Raw genomic sequence first — 24325 nt, 5'->3', positions numbered from 1 at the left:
CTTGCTAAAATTGGCAGTTGGGAAGTCTTGTTTTTAATATAAATAGAAGAATGGGTGCTAAAAATACTTTATGTTTAGTCCGAGTGGATTTCAATTTAAGATTACTTCGTATGTGCGCAATTCAATTTATGAATGTAATGTCAATCATAACAATAAATTATTTTATTATTCTAATGAATGCCACATTAATATTTACATTACTTTTGGTGGGCAATAATATGGAGTGCATTGTTGATATTTGTCTTGGTATTGCTGAGACTCTTCTTTAATTGTTCTCTAAAGTGAGCAGAACCTTCTTCGTCTGTTCCTTTCAACTTTAAACAATTTTCAATCCATTTTACATCATTTGAAGATCTCAATTCTGGAATACCTGTTGCAAGCATTAGTAAAAACAAGTTAATGAGTAACTTTCCGTGCTGTCTGATAATATTGTAAGCCGCACAACAATTCTCTGAAAATTCAATATACTTTGTACTTCCTTCACCTCCCATCACATAGGCATACATTGTAGTGAATACGAATGGTGCTGTTTCTCTTTTATATAATAGGAAACTCTTGTAGTTACCCAAAAAGTGACCAAAATCAATGTGGAATAAGTCTCCTTTCTTTGTTACCATGATATTATCATTGTGTCTATCACCAATACCAAGCACATACGTTGCAACACAATAGCCTGCACTTGAAAGGGCAAAGTTATTCACAGCTGTAATCCATTCATTATCTGTTGTGTTGTGCAACTTTAGCCAATTGTATATTGGTTCATCAGAGAAGGCATGCAAAGCTTTACCAGTAATCTTTGCAATGGTAGTACTGTTGAGAACAATCTCAATCATACCAATCATATCACCCAAACATACACAACCATATGGTTGCATGTGTAGATCGAGGCCTTCATGTTTCCACAACTTGTCCATAATCTTGAGCATTTGAAGTGTAAGCAAATCTTGTCTGATATCATCACCAGCTTTGAACATTACAAATACAGGAGCTGCTGTTTCATCAGCATTTTCAAAAACAAGCCAAAGCGGTAACTTTTTGGAATCCATAACCTTACACTTATCAACCAATACACCTTTGACTTCCATCTTTGGACTGAGTGGAAGAGTAAATTTTGGAGGATGTCTTAGCTTGGATAGCTCTTCTCTTAGTACCTTCAAATGGTCTTCAGATTTGGCCTCCTTAACTTTCATTGCAATTGAGTACAATTGACCTACAATACCACTTTGTTTCAATAGCTCTCTTCTGTGACCTCCACAATTTCTCAAATATTCTTCCAATATTATACCATATCGTTCTCTAATGTAAGGCACGTGCATTTCTGCCTTCAAGTGCCAAAATAAAATATGTCCAATAATGTGAGTGCTTCTCAAGCCTCTCTTTAGCAAATACCTAGAGAGTGGAGAATCGTGATATAATTCATACTTGAGAGTTTGTACTAATTGTAATACAAAATCAGCAAACGTATTATCTGGTAGCTTATCCAACAATTTCAATGCATATCTTCTCACATGTTCGCTACTGTAATTAAAATCAAGCAACTCGATTGCATCCAAGGTTTCTGGCTCTTTCCATTTAGGTATTATTGAATGGGCCAGATAGACAGCATATGGGTATTGCCAAGGAACACTCAACATTACTTTTGGTAGGGCTTTTGGATTTTTTTTCAAAATCTCTCTGGCTTCCCACAATCTCCATTTTTCTTCATCTGTTGGAAGTTTAAGGGGACTCTCCGATAAAACTTGTTCTAAATACTCCATCAATTGATCCTCTGGAATTGCCTTGTATATTTCCCTTTGACTCTTTTCATATTCAACATAGGAATTGAAAAATAATTCCCCAGGAATGCAATTAGTTGGGAAATATACAGGTTTCACAAATTCTTCTATATAGTATGTGAAAACACAAGGCGCGTCATCGTCAGCCAGTGCTCCTAGTCCAACATTTTCAACACAGGCATTGGATGGTTCGTGAGCCTCATTTGGCCACATTCTCAAAGATCTAAGTCCATTCAAGAATTTTTCATTATAATCAAAGATCTTGTAATTGACATAGGCCAATGGTACGTGCTTTTTGAAATTGTTTCCTTTCGAAGGAGTTTCTTCCTTCTTGTATGGTTTTACAAAAATAGTAATACAAATCTTGGTTTCTCTAGGTAAATCTGATATTCTGAGAGGAAATTCAATGTTTTCATTCCATCTCAAATATCTAGAATATGCTACTGAGTTGGTGAAATTTCTGGCCAATAATAAACCTCCATGATATAAATCTATCATAACATATGTTGAGGTCTCCTGTGGCTTGAAAGAAATTGTGGAAGAGTTCTTGTGGAATATATTTGGAATAACGTTATCTGCTCCTATTATTTTTATCTTAAACTTTCTGTGATGCAAATCCCATAGACTGATTCCCTTCATTGAATTCCAATTATCTCCACAAAAATGTAACTCATCACTATCAATAGATTCAAAACTCGATTGCTTTGTAAGGTCATACTCTATATTTTTAAGGTGGACATCCATTGGATCTGATTCCTTCTCAATGGTTTCTTTATCCATCAATGTTAGTTCTATAGGTATTTCTTTGTTTATACAGTTTCTAATGTGCTCAAAATCAATCATTCTAGTATCTCCATACATGTACTCGGCAGCTCCAGTGGCTTTAAAAAACCACTCTTCCTTCCTTCGTTTTGTTAAATAGGCTGAATTTAACTTGTTAATAAAGAATTCAGCAAAATCATCTGCAGACATTTCACCATTGCAATGTACAGTTTTTACCATACGTTTCAAGGTAGGATCGGAATCATCTTTGAAATGTAAATTTACTTTACACATGAATGAGCCTTTGAATTTTGAAGGTGGTGGATCTGATGTTGCATAGATAGGAGGTAGAACTGATTGAGTTGTTTGTTTTTCTCGAAATAATCTTGCTCTATAATTACATAGCATCATCATGATTATTATAAAATAATAATTGAGGATCATTGTTATTGAATAAAAAAGCATATCAAAACTCACAAGCTCATATTCTTTCTAAACAATTCACATTCTTGTTTTCCTTTTTTTGATTCCCAATCTTTTCCAATTAACAAATCAATTTCCTCTTGAATTTGTGAATCCGACAAGTGAAGGGCTCGTTGATCGCTCGTCTTTACATTTTTTAATATTCAGTTTGTTTAAATAACAGTTGAAAACACTTACATATCTATCTTCTTCCATGATTTGTTTGTATACGGATTGTTGCATCAGAGAATTAAACATTTGTTGGGCTTGTTGAATTTTAAGCCTTTCCTTTTCCTCTTCATCAAGAATCTTTCTCTTATCCTCACCATCTTCAACCAATTCGTGAGTGGTTGTTATTGAATCGTCCATTGAATAGGTTCTATCATTGGTAGAATTTGTTCTTTTGGGTGTTGAGGTAAAAGTAGCACTCGATACACCTCCTCCATTAGGAGAACCTGTTGGCTTTCTCCTTTGAAGTGTTAATGGTGAGGAATTTTCAACTGGGCTAGTACTACCAACCACGCCAATGTCCTTATTACTAGTTGATCTCCCCAACGTTCTATTCAGAAAGGACACTACACCAACATTGTTACTAGAAGAGGTAGCAGCAGAGGAAGGTGAAGATGATCCTAAGGGCGATGTTGCTTCATCCTTACTTCCACCCCTCCTTAGCTTGGTGAGAAACATTTTTTAAGTGTGTTTGGAGACCGTCTCCTAAAGTGTGTTGAGTTTGAAAATATTCCATCCAGGCCTTGGCAAAGCGCTCAAACTCTCCAAACCATTGGAACGAACGAACCAATCCATTCGACTTTGAATCAACAGTAATGCTCACCTCAATACGATCACACTTGAAAAAGGAGGTATAAGGTAATGAATCCATGAATGGGTCACCACTTCATGACTCCTATGAACAAAAAAGAAGAGGTTCGAGGAATGGTAATGCAACAATGTAAAGTGATACTTTGTATAAATAACATTGTTGAACAATGTAAGATGTGTAATGCATAAGGTGGCTTGAGGACACTTCATATTATGTGGTCTTTTCAACGATTACTTACTCAGGCTTTTTTACTGTTTTTTACAGTAGAGAGGAAACAATTCATATTTAAGGTTTTTTATCCACCATATTTGTAGTTTGATTGTTTAATAATATTCAATATTTAATTTATTGTTATATTAAATAATTATTTTTATTGATTACAAAAAAATGTCCACCACCACATCAAGCACCAAACCTATGAGTGTTATCATATCGGAATGGGAGAAGAATACACTCCTATCGAGAGAGGAGGAATTATTGTTAGAAGAAATTCATCAGGAATTTAATCACGATTATTCAACAATGGATAAGCCACCATCTTCTTCATCATCAGCAGCAGATGATCAGCAAAGTAGTCTTGTCGATTTTTCTGTTTGGAATTCTGGTGATTTTCTCTATCAACATGACTTTGATCAACAAGTGGATAAACCCTATGAAGATTATTTAACAAAATTGAGACACTATCAAGAGTTGAGTCATTCGTTGATTGTGGCCAGTAATAATACTTTGGCACTCTCCGATGATTTACAAGAACAATATCAATTAGTCTCACAAAAAACCAGTCGATTACATCACGATTGTGAAACACTTGTCAAGGAAACGGAACAATTGGAAAAGTTTAGCAAGGAATTGGAAAATAGATTGTTACACTTTGATGATATGGATTTCTTGAATCAACAATTAACATCCAGTGGATTTTTAGATGTTAATGGTGAAACATTTATCAAAACTATTGGAAAATTGGATGATTCTATTAATTTCCTTTCAGCTAATTTGGAATACAAGGAAGCCAAGACCTTCCTCACCAAGCACAAATATCTTCTCTCCAAATCGCTGGCTCACTTGAGAGACACGATCGGATCAAAGATAAAGGCAACCACAGACGCACAATTTGTAAAATTAAAATCTCTCAACTCTATTGATGATTCCATTCAGGAGATGACCCACTTGTACATTGACTTTAAGGTTGCTGTTGATCCACTGAAAGCTCTTATTAGAGAGTTAGAGAAACGAGGAGGAAGAAGAGAGTCTTCAGTTTTTATCACGGATCTGTTTGATATTTTCATTCAACAGAGAGGAGTATTGTTGGGTCTTTCAATAGAAAGAAGAATTACTCTCCTACTCAATCAAGCCAAGCAAAGTGAGAATGAAAAGACTTTCAAGACTAAATTTATCAGATCATCATGTGAATACATGATTCAAATATGCTCCCAAGAAACCCAACTCTTCCAACAATTATTTTCACTTTCTAAAGATAATCGTCAGATTGGAAACAAATTTTCTCACTTTATGAAGGGTGTTACCAATATTCTTTATGAAAGAGTAAGAGAGTTGATCATTGAAGAGAATAGAATAGATACTTTGTGTTCTTTAATTGATATTTTGAGAAGTGACATTCTTGTCGAGCGTGTGCAAAACAAGGGAAAACCTAGTCAAGCCATTGAACATATGGTACACGCTATGATTCAAGACATTCAAGAGAGATTAATCTATAGAACTTCATTATTTATTACGAATGAAATTGCGAGATATGTTCCACATCCAGAAGATATTGATTATCCAAACAAGCTCAAAGCACAGAATGATCCTTCCTCCTCAGAAACTGCAAGGAAACAACTAGACATTCACTATCCAACTCTTGGGTGGACTGTTGCATTGTTGAGTAAACTTTTTAGTGCATTGGATGTGGTAGTTTTTGAGGGAATGGCACAGGAGGCTGTCACTATTTGCTCCATGTCATTCATTGATGCCAGTAAGAAGATTTCTGACAAGACAGATGCATTGAATGGGTCCCTATTTTTAATTAGCCACTTTTTAACTCTTTTACAAGAATTGAGCTACTTTAATGTTAGTTTTACCAAAACACAGACTACACTCGATTTTTCCCATTTGTATGAGGGCATTTCAAGATTTTTGAAGGGACAAGCAAGTTTCAGTGTCACCAGTCTTATTTTTGATTTACTCAGTCAAACAAGACCAAGGTTGGTTGTTAATAGCACTGATTCGAAGAGAGATCTTGAAAAGCAACTCAAGCTCGCTTGTGAGAATTTCATCCTCAACACTGTAAAGCATGTTGCTGATTCTTGTATGAACTTTATCAAGAAGAATAACATCAATAAGGACTCACAAGAAACTAGTGAAATAATGAAAGAAATTTCCAATATCAAGAGCGAAATGAATGAGGAAATGACCACCAAACTAACCTATATTAAGGAACTAATGAAGCTCTATCTGAATGAAGACAAGACAACCACCAAGTTATTAGAACCAATCATCGAACAATTAGTCTCTCTATATCAGCAATTGTTGGATTTTATAGCCGAGAGTACAAAACTTTCAGCAGAACAAAAAGCAGAAATTACACGAGACATGCTTGATGTTGAATCATTTAGAAAGAAATTGACTGAAAGTTTGAAAGTTTAAATGATATTTTATTTTCTTAACTTGAGTTTCATTTGTTGTTGAATAGTCTCTCTAACTTGTAAAGGAATATCATGATATTTATCCTTAATAAGATCGTATTGATCGGCTAAAAGAGAGCCCAATCTATGCATTAAAATTTGATCTTTGAAATCTGTTGGAAGTAAATTGAGGGAAACCAATAATGCATTCTCAGGGAAGACCATTTTTTTCACATTTTTTTTAATTGCATTTAAGCATGCCAATTTCACATTTGGATCATCTCTAAAATCTGGTATCATTAATAATTCAGTTGCCAATTGCTCATTTCCTCTAATTCCAATCTTTGTTTTGACATATTTGAAGGCCAATTCTCTCAATGCAGAGAGTTCAATAAAGCCAGAAAATACATAAATTTCAATGCAAGTTTCCAGAGTTGGAATAAATGCATTAGTATAGCAATATTCCAACACCTTCTCAAAAGCCGCAATAGATATCGAATTAAAAGTCAACTCATTGGTTTGGCTTTCAATCATTCCAGAACTGAGTACTGTAGAGAAATATGGACATCTTTTCATAAATAACTTGTGCAGAAAAAATGTTTTCTCCTCTCCATTCGTTGGATCTTGTACAATTACGGTAAGATCCCACGAATTCTTAGCAAATGACTCATTTACAGGAGGTCTTGTAAAAAAACTCTGTCTTTTGCTAGTAATAGAATTGAGTTTCTGAACACTTTCAAATATTGAGGCACAATCCTGATCATACTGGTATTGATTCATGGTTTCTTGAATCAAATCTTCGCCCACCAATTGTTTCACTCTCTCCAACAGCTCGAAATCATCTTCCAACTCTTTCCATTTTTCAAAACTATACAAAGTTTCAATATATGCACAAATTGATTGAAATAAATCCTCATCCAATACAATTTCATTCAATTTTTCATCCAATCTGAATCTTTTCAGAAACTTTCTCATATATTCCGATCGAATACTTATAAACAATGAATGTGCTTTGAAATATTCTTGTGTATTGGAAATGTTAACAAATTTTAAATTACATGAAGAAAGTGGCGAATCATCGGCCAATGTTTGATTTGTAACAATTCCCTCTTCACATGTTCATAAAGTTCAGTCATTTTTTTAAATCTTGATATCAACTGTTTGTACTAGATGTGCAATTACCAATTTGATTCAGTTTCAATTTTCAATTTTCACAATTCCGCTAATCTTCAAACATTTCTCTCCAATTGTTAATATTCAATATATTATTATCTTATTATCTACCTCAATTAAACATTGTTTTACATTACTACTAAGATTGTCATCCAAAATAAATTAAAAATCTCTAGTTTACAATTAAAATCTGAAAAAAGAATCTCAAAAACACCACTTTAGCAAAAAAGCAAAAAAGCAAAATTCATCATCTTTGTGGTTCCCAACAAAAAGCAATGACAATGTATGGTGCTCTGGAGAGTCAGGATGGAGAGGATCATCTTTCCGGTATTGGTGGTGGATCAGCCTCACATAATAATAATACCACGATGATGATGGACAATCATAATAATAATAGGAGAAGAAGAACACATCAACATGATGTAATGGAGGATGATGAAACTGCTCAGGAATTGACATCCTTTTCCATGTTGAATGCTCACCCGACTGTTGATCCAATAGCAGTGGAAAATGATGGTCATACGATAATAATAATGGAAGTAATGATGATGGAGAAGAATTGGGTTTGGATGGACAATTAGAGGTTCAAGACAAGTCGAAATTTGTTAGGTTTTTGAGAATGTTGTGGAATTGGATAATACATAATTTAATGTTGATATTGACATTGATTGGTGTTGTGTTGGGATTGATTATTGGAATTAGTTTGAATGTTTCGGCTCATGGCTCGAATCCTACCATTGAAATTTCACAAATGACAATTGATTTTTTGAAATTACCTGGTGAATTGTTTTTGAGAGCTTTGAATTGTTTGATTGTTCCATTGATTGTGTCCAGTATGGTCACATCTATTACATCCATTGTCGATACCATTAAGGAAAATGATACACCACCAGCCAATTCAAGACAATCCATTGATAATTCTCAAGATTCTAATACTGAACCAATTGTTAGTGGTAGTACTAATAATAATAATAATGGAACTATGAATGATAATTATGCTCAAGTACAAAAGAAGAAACACTCTGCACTGATGAAGATGGCCTGTTTAACTTTGAGTTTTTATTTAATGACAACGTTTATTGCAGTTGTTACAGGATTGGTGATGGTCAATTTGATTCAACCTGGAAAGATTAATATTAATCAAAATAATGAAACAACTCAATCAACTCTCTACTTTAATAATCAACCAAGTATCAATTTACAAGGTGAAATGTATCCAATTGGAGGTGTGATGGGTGTTTTCGCAACCAATATGCTTATGGATACTAGTATCAATGGAACTAATAATTCAACTGGTGGAGATAAGAGTTCTTATCATCAAATTATTTCAATTATTGAAAGCTTTGTTCCAAATAATCTTATTGATGCAGCATCCAATACTGTTGGTGGAAGTGTCAATGTTTTAGGATTGATTGTGTTCTCCATTTTCTTTGCTCTAGTTATGTTAGCAGTTGGTGAGCCAGCAAAACCAATAATCAAGATTTTCAACTCACTCAATGTTATAATTTTGAAAATGGTGAGCATTATCATTTGTTATGCTCCTATTGGTATTATGTTTTTAATTATTTGGAGATGTGTGAAGGAGAAGGATTTGTTACAGGCCATGTCTCAATTAGCTCTCTATATTGCTACTGTATTCTCTGGATTGGCATTCCACTCGTTTGTTACGCTTACTTTCTTGTACACGATTTTGGTGAGAAGGAATATTTTGAAACATTTATTGGCAGTTTTTCCAGCCCTTTTAACTGGTGTAAGTTTTGAGCTTTCAATATCCTAAATATATATCTCTAACTGTAATATCACAATGAATAATAATAGATGGGCACAGCTAGTTCCAGTGCAACTCTTCCTTTAACAATGAAATGTTGTGAAGAGAGAGGAAACATTCAAAGGGAGGTGGCATCATTTGTGTTGCCACTTGGAAGCACGTAAGTATTTAGTCAGGGATTATTTACAAAACCCTTTGAAAAGTGTAAACATGGACGGTACAGCATCTTATGAGGCCGTTGCTTGTATTTTTATTGCTCAGGCCCTTGGTATTGAATTGAGTATTGGACAAATGATCATTGTTGCAATCACAGCCACTTTGGCCTCGATTGGTGCTGCTGGTATTCCTGAAGCTGGACTTGTCACTCTCATTCTCGTGATTGAATCTGTTGGATTACCAAAAGGTTTGTTTTTTCAATGTGTTTACAATATTAAGCTTGATCTTAGAATCTGTTGGATTAATTTTATCGGTAGATTGGTTTTTGGATCGTGCCAGAACTACTGTTAATATTTATGGAGATACTATTGCTGCAGGAGTTGTCAATCGTTATGTACGATTTGATGAAATTTCATCAGAAAATTCTCCATCTGCCAGCGCCAACTCCACTACTATTGAAAAGAACACAACTGAAAAAACAAGACTTGTTTAATAGGTAATAATATTTAATAATTTGTAAACTATTAAACTATATAATAGTAATTAACATTATAAATTTTTGTAATTAACATTATATCTACGCTCTTAAATTCATTCAAATACACCTTTCAAAATTTACGGAAAATTCTGAGCTTTCCAAAAAATCTTCACACAAGACCTTAATAAGACTCCTCATACTAAGGAAGGGATTTCAGGTTTGTCCTTTCGTCCTCAGAATTTTGAACCGTTGCCGTTTGTTTCACACAAGCCTGTGAGGATAACAATGAATGCTTGATATTGATGATGAGGTTTCACAAAGTGAGACTCTCACAACGTTACGTCCCCGATTTGCACAGCAGGATCCTTATTTGAGCAATATATTAAAGGAACTAGTGGGAATATATCGAGACAAAAAAAACGAATTCACACACAATCATAATGCTTCAGAAGAAGAACAAGATGAATGGCGCACTGTTCCTCGCAGTAGCACTATTGTTTGTTCTTAATGTTCTTATTGTAAATATGCAACATGTAGTTGAGAGTTTAACATTGCATTCCAAAGTGGGAGAGAACAAACAAGCAGCAGCAGCAACTGTTGGTGTTGGTGGTGAATTTGTCAAGTTGAGTGGTAATTGGCTTAACATTCCAAACATTTCCAATTTCAAATTGCATGTTCGATCAAGAGTTGATTCAATGATGGATATTACCATTCATGGCTTTATTAGAAGAAATGAAGGTGATAAACGTTCTCCATATCACATCTATTCCAAAACAAGTCAAGTGCATTCTACTGCCAATTTGACTCACTATTTCGATTCTCAAATGGAACATTACAATAGTGAAGAACAATCTGCATGTGGTAGAAATTGTAAACCTGTCACTGATGAAAAAGTTGAAAGATTGAAACAATTTGCCAATTTCAAAATTCCATTCCATCAAATGTTGAATCAAGCTTATGAGAATAATGCCTACTTTTATAATCAACAAGTGGTGGGTGGTAATCAGTATCAAATTTATGATAATGTCATGGATGGAATTTGTAAAGATTCTGACATTGTTGTAACCTATTTCCATGAACAATACTTTTTACTTTGTTTGGTAAAGAATGGAAGAGAAATTTCTTCACTCAAACATATTGTTGGTAGAGAATTTATTGTAACTGTTAAAACATTCACAAATTCTAATTTCCAAAAGTCAATTGAACAATTCCAAAATGAATCTCATAAATTCCCAAAAAAGAAAGTCAATGCTGCCTTAATTGAGCAATTAGATGAAGACGAAAAACCACAAAAGAGAAGCACCTTGAAAATGAATGCAGATCCAACAAGAGCCTACTTTTTCCAATCCAACTCACATGCATGCATTTTACCATGGTTGCAAGGTTCCAAATGTAAAAGTCAATCCACCACCATGAACACAAACAACACTGCAAGAAGTGTTGCTGAACTTCCAAAGAAGAGATGTGTCTTTATTCATGGTTATGGTACCAATATGGAATTCAGTGGAGCTCCAGTTTTCCACTCTAGTCATTTCAGAGATGGTGAATATTGGGGTAAGATTGACAATTACACTCCACAATGTTCTGAAAGAGTTTTCATGAGAGAAGAAACAAATTACAGAGGTTGGATCAATACTGAATTGCAACAATCTGTTTGTAATATCATTTTGGGTGATTCAAAGGACAATGTCATTAAGAATACCATCATTTTCGCTCACTCTATGGGAAATATGATGCTTGCTGGAGCAATCATGAATGGATACTGTTCAATCGATAAGGAAACTACATCATGGTACAATATTATGGGTCCTATTCAAGGAACTTCTGTTGCCAATGCTGGATCTGCTCTCTGTAATCACAAGTTGGGTATTGACAAGTTGGTTACTCATTTTGGTTTGTGTGAAAAACCAGGTACACCAAGTGAAGCTCTCTATTCATTATCCACTGAATGTAACTTGTTGCCTCAAATTAAACCAATTGTTGAACAGTATGTAAAGGGATACATGTGTGGAGTTAGTAAGCTTGGTGTTCATCCAATGTCAGGTATTTCTATTGGATTGAAGATTGTTGGTTCAACATTCTTAGCAACTCATTACAATGATGGTGTCGTTCCACTTTACAGTTGTAAGAATACAATTCCAGCTCAAGATTTTGTCAATGATTACAGCTCAAACTTTTATAGAGTTAAGGCCAATCATTTCGATGGAACGTGTGCAAATGGCGATGGATGGTTTGATTCTTCATCTCCTTGTTCATTCTATTTGAATAAATATTAAGAATAAGAGTTTTGGTTTAAATCAAATTTAATTGAAAAACTTGTTTAATTTATAGTAGAATTGAAAATTCATGTTATTCATTATTTAACATGGCAGTATTATTTAAATCTGTATTCCACATAAAGTTACAGGTCTTGTGAGGTTCTGGAACTGATTTTGTGAATGGGAATCGTTCTTGAATTGTAGGATCAGAATAGGTAACACTTGTTTTAGTTTCAAATCCAAACTTTCTTCTCAATCCCTGAGAGAAGGCAGATGTACTTTCAGTGAATGCCATCTTGTACCCTCTTTCTCTCACATTTCTCAATAAATATTTAGTCAATTCAGAAGAAACTCCTCCTCTTCTAGCAAATGGATAAGCAATACCAATGTAAATGTGAAGAATTTGTCCTATATTCTCTGGTTGGAAGAGGGCTTTCTTTTCCTCATCTCTTCCCTTCCAATAATCTTCATGGAGAATGTCTAATAAATTGAGAACATTTTGGAATCCTCCCTTTCCCTCTCCAAAGTAGTGTTCTATAATTTCTGGACAACCCTCAAGAGTACCCTTCACATAATCCTCACAAATAATTGCAGCAATTACCATACTATATAAAAACAATCACATTCATCATCATTAAGGTGAAATTCAATTTAAAAAGCAACACTCAAGGAGAGATGAAAACAATGAAAAACTTACTTGGATTTCTTATCAACTGCAACCACTCCCAAATTATCTCTAGCTGCAATCCTTGCATAATATTCACAAAAGTAGAACATTTCTGGTGGTGTTAATCCCGATGTTGAGCACAATGGTTCATCATTGGCAATACAGGTTGCAGCCAAAACAGCAGCCTGTTGAACGTATTCCTCAGTGAGAGGTTTGATAATGTAGGTTTTCTCGCCTTCTTGTTGTTGTGTAGTGGTTGCGATGGTTGTGGTGGTTGTTAACATTTTGTTTGTGTGGAGATTCGGAGTGAATATCACAGCAACAATTTCGAATCATTGAGCTTTCATTGCATTCCCTTTTGCCGAGAGGTTATGACCTAACTGATGGATTCTTCACATTCAAATGGTAAAAAATGCCTTATTCTCCTGTAGTACATTAAATGAGCATCTGGTGTATTAATAATTAACCGTTTTGAATTAGTTAAGCAAAGACCAGTGCATCTTCTTCACCCTCATTCGGAGGAATTTCTTGTTGGAAATTAGCATTGTGAAAATGTTTCTGGTTCTGGGGTGAGTTTTGAGGCGATTGAGTCATCTTGATAAGATTTGGCTTTTCAGTTGGCTTTTGATGATTTTTCAAAAAGGATTTGCCACTCCTTATCAAATCTTCCATCGATTCACTGGCCTTATTCAATAGTATTATACTAGACAATGAACCTCTGAATGCTCTTCCATTCAGCATATTAATAAAATTGAGAGATTTGTTTTCTCCTGGTTTAACTTTGAGTTTTGTCTCAGAGTCAAGTGGAATAACTGTATTGATGCCATTGGCCCAAACAAGAATTTGTCTTCCACCATTGGTAGTGTTAATATTAGCAGAGCTAGCAGCACCAGAAGAAGAAGGAGATGATGGGTTTGAAGCAGGTTTACCAACAACTGAAGATGGAGAAGGTGGCAATTGCTGTAACATGTTGAGAGAGATGAAAATTTCATTCCACTCATTGAGTTTCATTCCACCAATTGTTCGATGAAATTCCTGATTGTTCATCTTGATATTGTTAATATCGATAGTGAACCAACAGTACTTTTCTCCAAATACACACAGAGTTGTTGATTCGCTATCCAAATAAACTCTCATAATGAGTGTCCATGAATGATATCCAAAATAATTAGTATCAATATTAAACACGAAACTATATCTTCCAAAATAGGCACCTTCAAATTGAATACCACACTCATCTACTGGACTCAGTGATTTTCCATATCTTGTCTCCACAAGGAAGGCCTGCCTTTCTTTGAGTGTGGTATAAACCTCCCTGTCATTGGTATAAAATTCATAGTTGGGATGACTTGTACTGGTCACTGTAGTACTATATCGTATATTGATATCCATCAGAATGGCCATTAGTTTGTGTTTAGGTGGTGGTAGTTCCTCATAGATCTTATTGAGAGTTCTTGAAGGACTATCGAGCATGTAATCTTCCAAAGTGAGGATTTCAATCTTTGCCTGCTGCCGAGCTTTGAGATCAGCAATGCTTTTCAGTAATTTAGGAACCTTATTGGTGGGTGATGGGACTTCCTGTTTCTGTTTGTTGTTAATTCCTTTTTCTACTTTTTGAAATGAAGAGTTTGAGTTTGCAACAATTCCTAGCTGTGGAGTTTTCTTCTTTCCATTACTTGAACTTTTAGAATTTCCTGATGATGAAGAATTTCCAAACAAAGATGGCGTTGAGGGTGATTTTGTTAAATTCCTATGAAGATGATCTCTTGGTGGAATCTTATTCAGTGAGGTTGACTTTTTCATGGTTGGTGTTGATGACCTAGGTCTATTCATTAGTAAATTTCCACTTGATGAATAGGGTTTAAGAGGTCTGTCAACCGTCTTTCTATTTGCATAGGAAGAACTTGATGGTCTAGTGGTGGAATTTTGGTTTGTTGGCAGTGGTGATGAAGAATTAGTGGAAGTATTATTGTAACTGGTTGGAAAGGAAGAGGATTGATAGGTTTGTCGAATGCCATTTCCCACAATTGGGGGATCAACCGATGATGAAACACTCTCATTAGTCTTTGGAGTGTTTGCTGATGATTTTGGAGGTTTCTCCTTCTTTCTTCTAGCAGTTGGCACACGAACCACAACATTCTCCACAACTGTAGCCATGGATAAAGGGAGTGGTTTCACCAGCATTTCCATTGCCTTTGAATGAGATGGAATGTTTGTTATGGACATTGTTGGTTGTACCTGTGGAGGATACAATTGAAAAGTTGCAGGTTGATAGATCACTGAGGGTGTCGAAGAGGGTTGAGGTGTTTGTGATCTTCTTATATTAAGGCCTCCTATTCCACCAATATTGGATATACTCTTTCTTCTTCCTAAATTCGGTCCATATTGAACATTATCACGAGATTCATTATTTACAGCACTCCCATGAGTGTTATTAGTATTATTATTTATTGTTGTTACTGCTGTACAGATTGTGGTTGGTAGAATAATTTCCAAAGGAGGATGCAGTCATGGGTCTTGGATTATTATTAAGGTTGGACGAATAATTATTATATTGATTGGCTGAGGAGAGTGAAGAGATGGGAAGGGTTTGATTATGAGGTGATGATATTCCATTATTGCTATTGGTGTAATAATTATTATTATTATTATTACTATTTTGATGATGATGACCGTTACTAGAACTAGATCGATGCGCATTAATATTCATCGGGTGTGATGAAAATAAATTGCTCACTCGATCGTGTTGCTGTTGAAAGTTGGAATAACTGGAGGAGAAGTTAATGTTTGCAACTTCATTATCGAGTTGTTGCTGTTGTTCTTGTGATTGTTGATAGTTTGATAGACTTGAGTAAGATCTAACATTTGCAAATCTATTGAGGGTGGATGAACGAGGTCGATTAAGGTTCATCTCTATTCCCTTACAATGTTGATTGCCTAGCTAAGTTGATTCTTCTGTGAATGGTGTTACTCCTTGAAGGAATTAGGTACAAGAGAGATGATGTTGTTCTGTGTTTTTTGAAACGGTTAACAAAATGTTCATAACGATCAATGTTTTGAATGATCCAAATTAGACATTAAATTTTCCAAATTTGCTTGTTGTATATATATTAAACAGTTAAAAATAAACCTGTGAAAGATTCATAAATTTATTTAATAATATTCATATTCTCGTTTACAAAATGTGTATTGAAACAAAAGCTCTATTTGATTTCTTTTTTTTTCAGGAGTGCCTAGAAAGACATCCATCTATTATTGCTGCAACACCATTTGAGGAATAAATCATTCCTCTTGAAGATTCACTTCCTAATTCTTATGTCCACCACAATACCAGTTCAAAGAGGTTAGATTTTTAGCGCTTGTTCTATCAGAAACAGTGATCCAACTACATTGGCAACAATAGGAAGTGTGATCAGGGAATTCTTTTTCCTCAAAACCTTTCTTTACAGTTTCTGGATAATTGTTTCTGAAAAAGAGATAATTGACATCTTCCTTCCACTTTTTTCCATCAAAATTAATAACCTTAAAGTCGCATTTCATGCATCGAAGATCACTACATCTCTTTGGTGTAAGAAATGTATTAATGCCGAAAGAGTCATGTCTATTGGAGAGATAGGTGGTTGAACACTTTTTACTCACTCTTGGTGATGTTAGACTGCTAACAGGAGAAGAGGTTGTAAATGCTCCAACTGATGCGTTTTTGGGTATTGAATTTTTCCTCTTGATTATGGGAGAAGTGGGTGAGTCCTCTATCAACTCATTCATGAAATCATCAAGTTCCAAATCATTATGAGAGAATTGTTTTTTAAACATTGCACTCTTCTTACTGGCCGGAGAAGGTGTGCTATTGTTATGATTAGCAAATGCAGTAGTATTTGCAAAAACATTATTCTTATTTCTTGCTGATCCACTCCTTGGCACTGATGACGATCGAGATGATGCAGCCAAATCCTTATTTTTTTGGTTGGGTGATTTGTGTATTGCTCCTTGGGAACTTGGTCTATCGGTGAGTAAATCCTCAATCTCCTCGACCAAACTATCCAAATCCAATGTAAGCTGGCGATGAGACATTTTTTAAATTAAGCAGAAAACGGTTGTGTGTGATTGAGGTGGCGGGAAAAGGTTTGTTGTATTATTTGAATTGGAGGAAAAGAATAGATAGATTATTGAATAATGGTTAATATCATATGATTACGATAATTTTTGTTTTAAAAGGATATTGTTTGATGATGTAAGCTCGAGTTGAGGTAATTTTTTTCTGATGTACCTTGGGTGCTATTGATGTGCATGAACTTTTTAGCGCCTTATTTTGAGTTTTTTTTGGAGGGATGGATATATTTGCTTGGTAAAACAATTTGTTATCAATTTGCACGCATCACAACCTTTGGACCTTCATTATCAATATTACAAACCCATCTGAATTAGTTATTCAAAATTATTAAATATTTTATATTATTCAAAATAATCCAAAAATTTTAAAATGAATTAAAAATAGAAAAAAAATACAAAATGTTTTCCCTTCCATCATCGTTTTCTGCTCATGATTTGGGAACAACTGCATCTTCTTCTTCTTTGTATTATCAAGGTGGTTCTTCATCTATAAATAACGATCAATTGGATGATGATTATACAAATATCGGATATAGTGGAAATGGACAATATGAAGATGATGAGAATGATTATGAACCCGAATCGGGAAGTGATACAGCAAGTGATACCGATGATGATGACGAAATTGCTGGAGCAATTATAAAACCAATACAAGATATTGATCAAAATGACGACATGTACCATATGAATCCTCACTCCTCGAGTGTAAAAATCAAGAAGAAACAACGTAAAATTAGGGAAAAGAGAGAGGCAGAAAAGAGGGAGAAAATTATTAGTAAATTATCACGACCTGACCATCCACAATATGATCGATATGAAAATTTCACTAGAAGTACATTTAAACCAGTAATGAAGAGATTAATCAATAATTCAACATCAACTCCGTCAACCAATAAGAATGTGGAAATTACAATTGCAGGTATTGCCAAGGTCTATGTTGGCGAATTAGTAGAATTATCCAAGACGATACAGAAGGAATGGGGAGATGATCCCTCTGATCCAATAGAACCAAGACATTTACGAGAGGCCTATAGAAGAAACCGAGAAAAAGAAAATAAGAAGAAAAAGTATGCATTCCGATGAATTGTACAATTATAAATATATTTTTCAATTATCTAGCCATTAATTTGTTAATCAATTATTATTATTTAACATTAAAGATAAATAATATCTAAAAAACCTTCACACAAAATGAAATAATATCCTTCTGTTATTAACATTTATTTTACATTGGAACAAAAAGAATTTACAATTCGACATTAATAATAGCTTCAAGGCCAGCTCTGCCCATCATTTCTTCTCTAGTATTTTTCAAATTTACATCAATAAATACATTTGTAACACGTTGAGCCAATACAAGTGTTGCAGCACAGGCTTTAACTTTGACAGTTTTTGTACATCTAGCCAAATCCAACAATTGGAATGATTCCATTTCAATTGACTTGACTCCAAGTTCTTGTAATTTACCTTCAATATGATCATTTTCATCATCAAATTTATCGTCGTGTCTACCTTGTGAACTGTAGAATGAATCACCCATTGCATTTCTACCACGATGATGTGGAAGATCTAATTGTGTGAATGCATTATCCAAAGCATCTTGGAAGTCCTTGTTAGATTTAACTGGCAAAGAGAGCAAGTATGGTTTAACACCTTCAGTACTTTGGTTTTCTTCTTTCAAAGTAAAATAATCTGGATTACGAATAACGGAAATAGAGTCTTCAGTAATAACATAATCACCAGTTTGAACACTGATATCTGGAGTACCACATGTACCAAGTCTCAACATGGCAACTGTTGATCCACTTTCAAAACAATATAATGCTTCTCTAACCAAGAAATCCATCATTGGAAAACCCATACCAATACCAACAATTGAAACGTCCTTTCCTTTATATTTACCAGTAATTGTATAAAATCCTCTAGCAGATTGATGACGAAGAGTAATGGAATCCTTATCCAAAAATCCTGCATATTTTTCAGCACGAGCAATATCACCAACGGTGATGATACGATTGGCAATCATACCTTTTGCCAAGTCAAGATGGTAAGTACGTCCGTCTTCGGTAACAGGAAAGTTAGCAGAGTGAAGTTGTGGCATTTTTTGTATTGTTTTTTATGGTGATGATGATACCACCACATGAAATGCAGGATGATGAATTATTTACTTCTCTTACTTGTTTTATTGTTATTGGGTATGGAAGGAAAAGTTCCTGGAAGTTGATATTTTGGGTTATTGAATAACTTGTTCTGTTAGCTATAAATCACAAAACTCTATGCAATAAATTCTGATGATTAAAATACATACATTCACGTGAATCATGCAAAATGCATTTTGATTTCTCTCATTTAGCTACACGGAGGTTCAAAAAAATCTTCTATGTTTGATATTTGCATGATTTAATGAAAGAAAGGATCTTTTCATGTAGTAAGATTGAAAATTAAAACAGTTCAATGAATTATTTAATTATTTATTATCAAGCAATTAAAAGCTCAGAAAGCACCTTTCAATAATAATTATTACTATTTAGAACATACTTAAAAAGCTATTAACCTTATTCAAACCAATAAATCCACTTTATAATATCAATATAACTCATTCAAAAGTAAATTGTAAACAAGAAATTCATACTAAATACTTTTTCAGTGAACACTTGATTGTTTTTGTGTCAAAAGATCCATAAAAGGAAGGAACATTTATAAGAAACCTTTATCTTCTCTTCATCTCTAGCTCAAAATCTCAATCCAATTCAAGTTACATTAAAAAAAAACAATTCAAAATGAAACTTTCAATGATCGGTGCAACTCTTCTCTTGTTGTGGATCACAATGCTTGAAACAGCTGTTCAACAAGAAACTTTCCAATGTTACGGCTTGGATTCATCTAATCCGAATGTTTGTAATGGAAATGGAATTTGTTCCTCAGCAAACTCATGTATTTGTCTATCTGGTTATTCAGATTTACAGTGCAAAACTTATTCATGTTTTGGATATTCAAACAAAAATCCAAACTCTTGTTCAGCAAACGGAATTTGTATCAAACCAAATACTTGTCAATGTGGGATGGGATGGATTGGTTCAGATTGTTCCATTCAGAATGACACTGATATTGCTCTCAGTAAGTCCCTTGTTTCAGAACTGAATTCAAAGAAAATTAATGTAAAGAATAAGGGCTCTGTTGTTTTACCAAATAATCTGGAAAAGTACTTGGAGAAGAAAGGTTTCTTTGGAAATGATAGTGTTATGATGAAGAGTTCATTCCAGGAAAATTCAAAATTTGTGAGTGGAATTTTGACATTTTCATTTGAGAAGTTGGATACAAGTCAGATTTCAGTAATTGGATTAGAAACACCCATTCGAATAGTGTTTGAGAATATCTCTATGGTGGAAACAAACTCTAATTATTCATGTGCCTATTACAATGAGCAAAAACAAACGTGGCAATTCGATGGTCTTCAAACTCTAATTTCCTCCTCTTCACAAACATTTACAATCACTTGTAAAACCAATCATCTCACAAGATTTACAGTAATTGACTTGAATCTCAATCGTGAAATTACAGACAACCCAACCCCTACACCAGTTGATTCTGGTTCAATGTCAACCACCAGTGGTATTATAATTGCTGCCGTTGTAACCTCTACCATTTCGTTAGGTATCATTTTCACAGTTTCCATTTCTATAATAATCTTTTTCATCATTATTATGAATAGGAAAGGTCGCCGTCATTGCTGCATTAAGAGACCTATTTTTGCCAACAAATAAATCAATTCCTTAATACCAACAAGGATTCTTCTTGATTGATTGAATGATGCTGATAAAACAGAATTAATGTTGAGTTTGTTATTCACTAAAATTGAGGATGAGAAAAGCCAAGACCACTCTCTGGAGAGTTCAATCTTTCTCGGCAAGTTTTGCATTTTTGTTGGGCTAAGGTTCCAAAGAGGTTTCAGAGGAATTTCAATTAGAATCAAAATCCTTAACCATTCAATTGGCAATAAAGCTACTTCCAGATGATGATTTAATGATGGAGATGAACAAGTTCGCTCTTCTCAATATAAAGTGTGCCTTGGAAAGGTTTAAAAAACAACACGGTAATGTTGGTTAAAAAAACTATTCAAAAAAAACATCGTCGACGACAAGTAACAATAAGGTCTGCCCTCACATTTCTTAGAGAATTGATTTGTGCGAGACATTTGGTAGCGAGAGAGAGAATTAAATTCTCTGGCATTATTCTTCATTTCTAATTAGTGGTGGTAGTAGTAAAATAGAAACAGACACATTAGGATGTCGCCTCAATTAAATTCATCTCCCTCATCATCACCGCCATTCAATATTAATCTGATGAGGCGGAAAGATGAAACATCACGATATAATAACTTTCTAATTTTCATTACCTTTATAATAATATTATTGTACATACTTCCTCAAAATGCTTATTCATTCTCACTAGATTTTAGAAATCTACAACAACCATCATCTAGAAATATTAAATTGGTACCTGAAGGCATAATTAATGGAAACCCTGTTATTGTGCGAGGGACAGGGCAGAAACTGTATATTGTTCAAATCAATGGAACTGCAACAAGTGATAGAGAACTGAGGTTTGGAGTCACCATTCCTTTCCCTTCCAACCTAACAAAAGAGAACTTTAGAGTGGTATTGAGCAGTGATCCATCAGTTTCGGAAGATGATGTGAGGAGGTTCCCTCTAGTTGCAAACATTAATTATGAAGGAGAATATGAAACGAGTGTAATATACACTTATTCACCTTACTATCCTAGGCCCCTCTTTTTTATAGTTGTGGAAAGTCAATTACCTCCTGGAATGGAGAGTCGAATAATATTCCATTATGAAGTTTTAGATTATGTAGATTATGGAGATTTTGAATCGGTCATTTTCCCAATTCTAATCATTTGTGGATTGCTAATTCTTCTAGTAATGGCTTCAGCATGTTTTTGGGGAATGGTTAAGAGAATGAGAGACAGGGCAAGAATAGTCTCTGAGCAAATGGAAATGGAAGCCAAAACTCTCATTGAACTCAATAGACACCATCAACAACGGACGCCAATTGCCAATCATGTTCATGTTCGCCAAGAACGAGACAATCGAGTATTGAACACCATTGATCCACCAAAACAAGATGAAATGAATATGAGACCAGAGGGAATTGTAGAAAAGCAAATTCCTATTAAATCTCAACAAGTAGAATTACATGCCGATTCTGATGCTGTGACCTATGTTAGACTTAATAGACCTCCAGTTCAAGAGGAAATTCATCTAGCTCAGCAACAGCCAATCCCTCTTCCAAACGAAGAATCAAATGCTGATACTCAAAACCATGTTCTCATTCCTCCTCCAATTTTCAATCCAACTCCAGTACCAGGTTTTCCTGGCTTGTATGCTACCACCACTACTACTACCACTGTTCTCCTTCCACAAGTTACTGAGCCAACCATGCCAACCTCAGCTGAGGTTGATTCGGATAGCTCAGAATCCAACGATCATTGAAATAATTATTATAATAAACATTGTACAAAAATATTATTTAAATAATCTTACTAACAGCCAACAAAATGACACCAATAAGAGCAAATAACAAAGAGCACGATAAGATGATCAAATTTCTAACACCAGTAATTTCTCTAAAAACACAAACGTTCCAGAAAGTAGAAACCAAAGATGGTCCAATAGCAACAAGTGGATAACCAACAGTAAAGCCCAAGTAAGAAGAACTGTACAATAAACCAATAGTAGCAATACCCCACATGGCGCCACTAATAATACTACTCATAATCATGTTTGGATAAATTTCTGGTTGATTCTTTTTGATTAAAATGTAAATCAAAAATACAGCCGAGTTCAATAAATAAATTCCACTGAAATGAGAGAAGGCAAAATCAATAGGACCTGGAGATTTGTTGTGAATGTAAATTTCATGTTGGACCCACAATTTGAAAGGAGTCAAATTGACAGCATACAAACAACCTGCAGTAATGGCCATACCAATACCTAATAATCTGACAAATGCTGGATGTTGAGAAATCTTTTTCAACTTGTTCATAAAAGCTTTAAACTTGCTAACATCTTGAACGACAATGTCATCATTGATTGACTTTTCATCATTGAGATTTTGTTGAGGTTCATTTTCATTATTTAACAATGAAGTACCCTCAGTGGCAGCTTCAGTTGTATTTTCTTCAGTTTGAGGTGTTTCATCATCATTCTTCTTCTTTTCCTGTGGGGGTTTAATAAAGAAGAATAATAATAAACTGATAATACCACAAACTAAACCAAAAATGTTCATAATATTACCTCCCAAACTATCAATCACCTCCTTCTCAACACCAAACAATCCCAATTTACCAACACAATATCCACCAATCAAGTTAGCACCACTCCACAATAAAAATCCTAAACCCAGCCCAACACATTTAATAATTGGAATGACAAGTAAATTACCAGTGGCCCAAATACTTCCACTCAACAATCCAGTCGGAACAAAAATCAACTTGTTATCAGTTGTGAGAGCCAATGATATGAATCCAACAAAGAAAATACCATTAGACATTAACCAGGAAAAGGCAACACCATCTCCTGTTGGATATTTCTTTGTGACTACATAGTTACTTCCATAGAAGAGAATGGCAATCAATGATCCAACATAACCCAATATTGTTGTTGTGGTGGTTGATGATGAGTCATTGTCACTACTAGTTGCTGTTGTAGTAATCAGTGTTGATTCCGAAATTTTGTTATTATTGCTATTACTTGTAGTAGCAGAAGTAACACCACTCAAAATTACGCACAAAATCATGATGGTAGCAGCACCACAAACGATCAACCTCCTCGAGATTGTACTACTCATCCTGTTTAACGTTGATGAATTTAAAACCATTTTCTTCTCTTCTCCAAACAGAAACAAAACAATGAGTTTGCAATGCGTGATTTGTTTTTTTTTGAAAATCTTGGCAACTTTTTTGTGAGCGTGTGCGCTTGTTTCATAAAATGTGAAAGAGTGAGTGGATTATTATTGCATGTGAGGTGCGAATTGTTGCGAGTGGATTTGTCCTTGGTAATTGATTATTGATATTTATCAATAATTAAAATGTTGTGGTTAGATGCCTAACCTTCAGGTTTTGTAAAGTGTGAATGATGTTTTGAAGAGTCTAAAATAGTATGAAGAGCAAAGGAGGACAAATTTCCTATTGTGGGAAGTTTGTCATTTTGTGAAGTTGATGGATATAACTGTCTTTACAGTTTAGTTTTTCAACAA

General features: G+C 34.5%; 11 protein-coding genes across 11 annotated transcripts; 5 read left to right on the top strand and 6 right to left on the bottom strand.

The window, feature by feature from the left end:
- Nucleotides 1-197: 197 nt before the first annotated feature.
- On the bottom strand, nt 198-1757 carry NAEGRDRAFT_29590 (uncharacterized protein; the record flags this gene model as incomplete). Its single annotated transcript, XM_002682610.1, has 1 exon — nt 198-1757. The coding sequence occupies one exon, from the start codon at nt 1755-1757 to the stop codon at nt 198-200; it is 1560 nt and encodes a 519-aa protein (XP_002682656.1).
- Nucleotides 1758-4341: 2584 nt separating this feature from the next.
- NAEGRDRAFT_29692 (uncharacterized protein) lies at nt 4342-6462 on the top strand (the record flags this gene model as incomplete). Its single annotated transcript, XM_002682815.1, has 1 exon — nt 4342-6462. The coding sequence occupies one exon, from the start codon at nt 4342-4344 to the stop codon at nt 6460-6462; it is 2121 nt and encodes a 706-aa protein (XP_002682861.1).
- Nucleotides 6463-7861: 1399 nt separating this feature from the next.
- Nucleotides 7862-10112, top strand: NAEGRDRAFT_77902 (uncharacterized protein). The gene is made up of 5 exons (XM_002682814.1): nt 7862-8129; nt 8171-9363; nt 9432-9541; nt 9585-9784; nt 9828-10112. The coding sequence occupies exons 1-5, from the start codon at nt 7889-7891 to the stop codon at nt 10028-10030; spliced, it is 1947 nt and encodes a 648-aa protein (XP_002682860.1). The 5' UTR covers nt 7862-7888; the 3' UTR covers nt 10031-10112.
- A 343-nt stretch (nt 10113-10455) lies between these two features.
- On the top strand, nt 10456-12291 carry NAEGRDRAFT_61866 (uncharacterized protein; the record flags this gene model as incomplete). Its single annotated transcript, XM_002682813.1, has 1 exon — nt 10456-12291. One exon carries the CDS (start codon nt 10456-10458, stop codon nt 12289-12291), a length of 1836 nt encoding a protein of 611 aa, XP_002682859.1.
- Nucleotides 12292-12364: 73 nt separating this feature from the next.
- NAEGRDRAFT_61865 (uncharacterized protein) lies at nt 12365-13224 on the bottom strand (the record flags this gene model as incomplete). The annotated part of the gene is made up of 2 exons (XM_002682609.1): nt 12365-12878; nt 12971-13224. The coding sequence occupies 2 exons, from the start codon at nt 13222-13224 to the stop codon at nt 12365-12367; spliced, it is 768 nt and encodes a 255-aa protein (XP_002682655.1).
- A 196-nt stretch (nt 13225-13420) lies between these two features.
- Nucleotides 13421-15166, bottom strand: NAEGRDRAFT_61864 (uncharacterized protein; the record flags this gene model as incomplete). The annotated part of the gene is made up of 1 exon (XM_002682608.1): nt 13421-15166. One exon carries the CDS (start codon nt 15164-15166, stop codon nt 13421-13423), a length of 1746 nt encoding a protein of 581 aa, XP_002682654.1.
- Nucleotides 15167-16060: 894 nt separating this feature from the next.
- Nucleotides 16061-17011, bottom strand: NAEGRDRAFT_56610 (uncharacterized protein; the record flags this gene model as incomplete). The annotated part of the gene is made up of 1 exon (XM_002682607.1): nt 16061-17011. The coding sequence occupies one exon, from the start codon at nt 17009-17011 to the stop codon at nt 16247-16249; it is 765 nt and encodes a 254-aa protein (XP_002682653.1). The 3' UTR covers nt 16061-16246.
- Nucleotides 17012-17449: 438 nt separating this feature from the next.
- On the top strand, nt 17450-18133 carry NAEGRDRAFT_45427 (uncharacterized protein; the record flags this gene model as incomplete). The annotated part of the gene is made up of 1 exon (XM_002682812.1): nt 17450-18133. The coding sequence occupies one exon, from the start codon at nt 17450-17452 to the stop codon at nt 18131-18133; it is 684 nt and encodes a 227-aa protein (XP_002682858.1).
- Nucleotides 18134-18296: 163 nt separating this feature from the next.
- Nucleotides 18297-19151, bottom strand: NAEGRDRAFT_45426 (uncharacterized protein; the record flags this gene model as incomplete). Its single annotated transcript, XM_002682606.1, has 1 exon — nt 18297-19151. The coding sequence occupies one exon, from the start codon at nt 19149-19151 to the stop codon at nt 18297-18299; it is 855 nt and encodes a 284-aa protein (XP_002682652.1).
- A 2029-nt stretch (nt 19152-21180) lies between these two features.
- Nucleotides 21181-22584, top strand: NAEGRDRAFT_77900 (uncharacterized protein). Its single transcript, XM_002682811.1, has one exon. The coding sequence runs from the start codon at nt 21337-21339 to the stop codon at nt 22558-22560; it is 1224 nt and encodes a 407-aa protein (XP_002682857.1). The 5' UTR covers nt 21181-21336; the 3' UTR covers nt 22561-22584.
- A 13-nt stretch (nt 22585-22597) lies between these two features.
- Nucleotides 22598-23866, bottom strand: NAEGRDRAFT_29730 (uncharacterized protein; the record flags this gene model as incomplete). Its single annotated transcript, XM_002682605.1, has 1 exon — nt 22598-23866. One exon carries the CDS (start codon nt 23864-23866, stop codon nt 22598-22600), a length of 1269 nt encoding a protein of 422 aa, XP_002682651.1.
- Nucleotides 23867-24325: the final 459 nt, after the last annotated feature.

Source organism: Naegleria gruberi (assembly GCF_000004985.1).
Source record: "Naegleria gruberi genomic scaffold NAEGRscaffold_2, whole genome shotgun sequence".
Classification (NCBI taxonomy): Eukaryota; Heterolobosea; class Eutetramitea; order Acrasida; family Naegleriidae; genus Naegleria; species Naegleria gruberi.
This window is presented reverse-complemented; position numbering and strand designations above follow the sequence as displayed.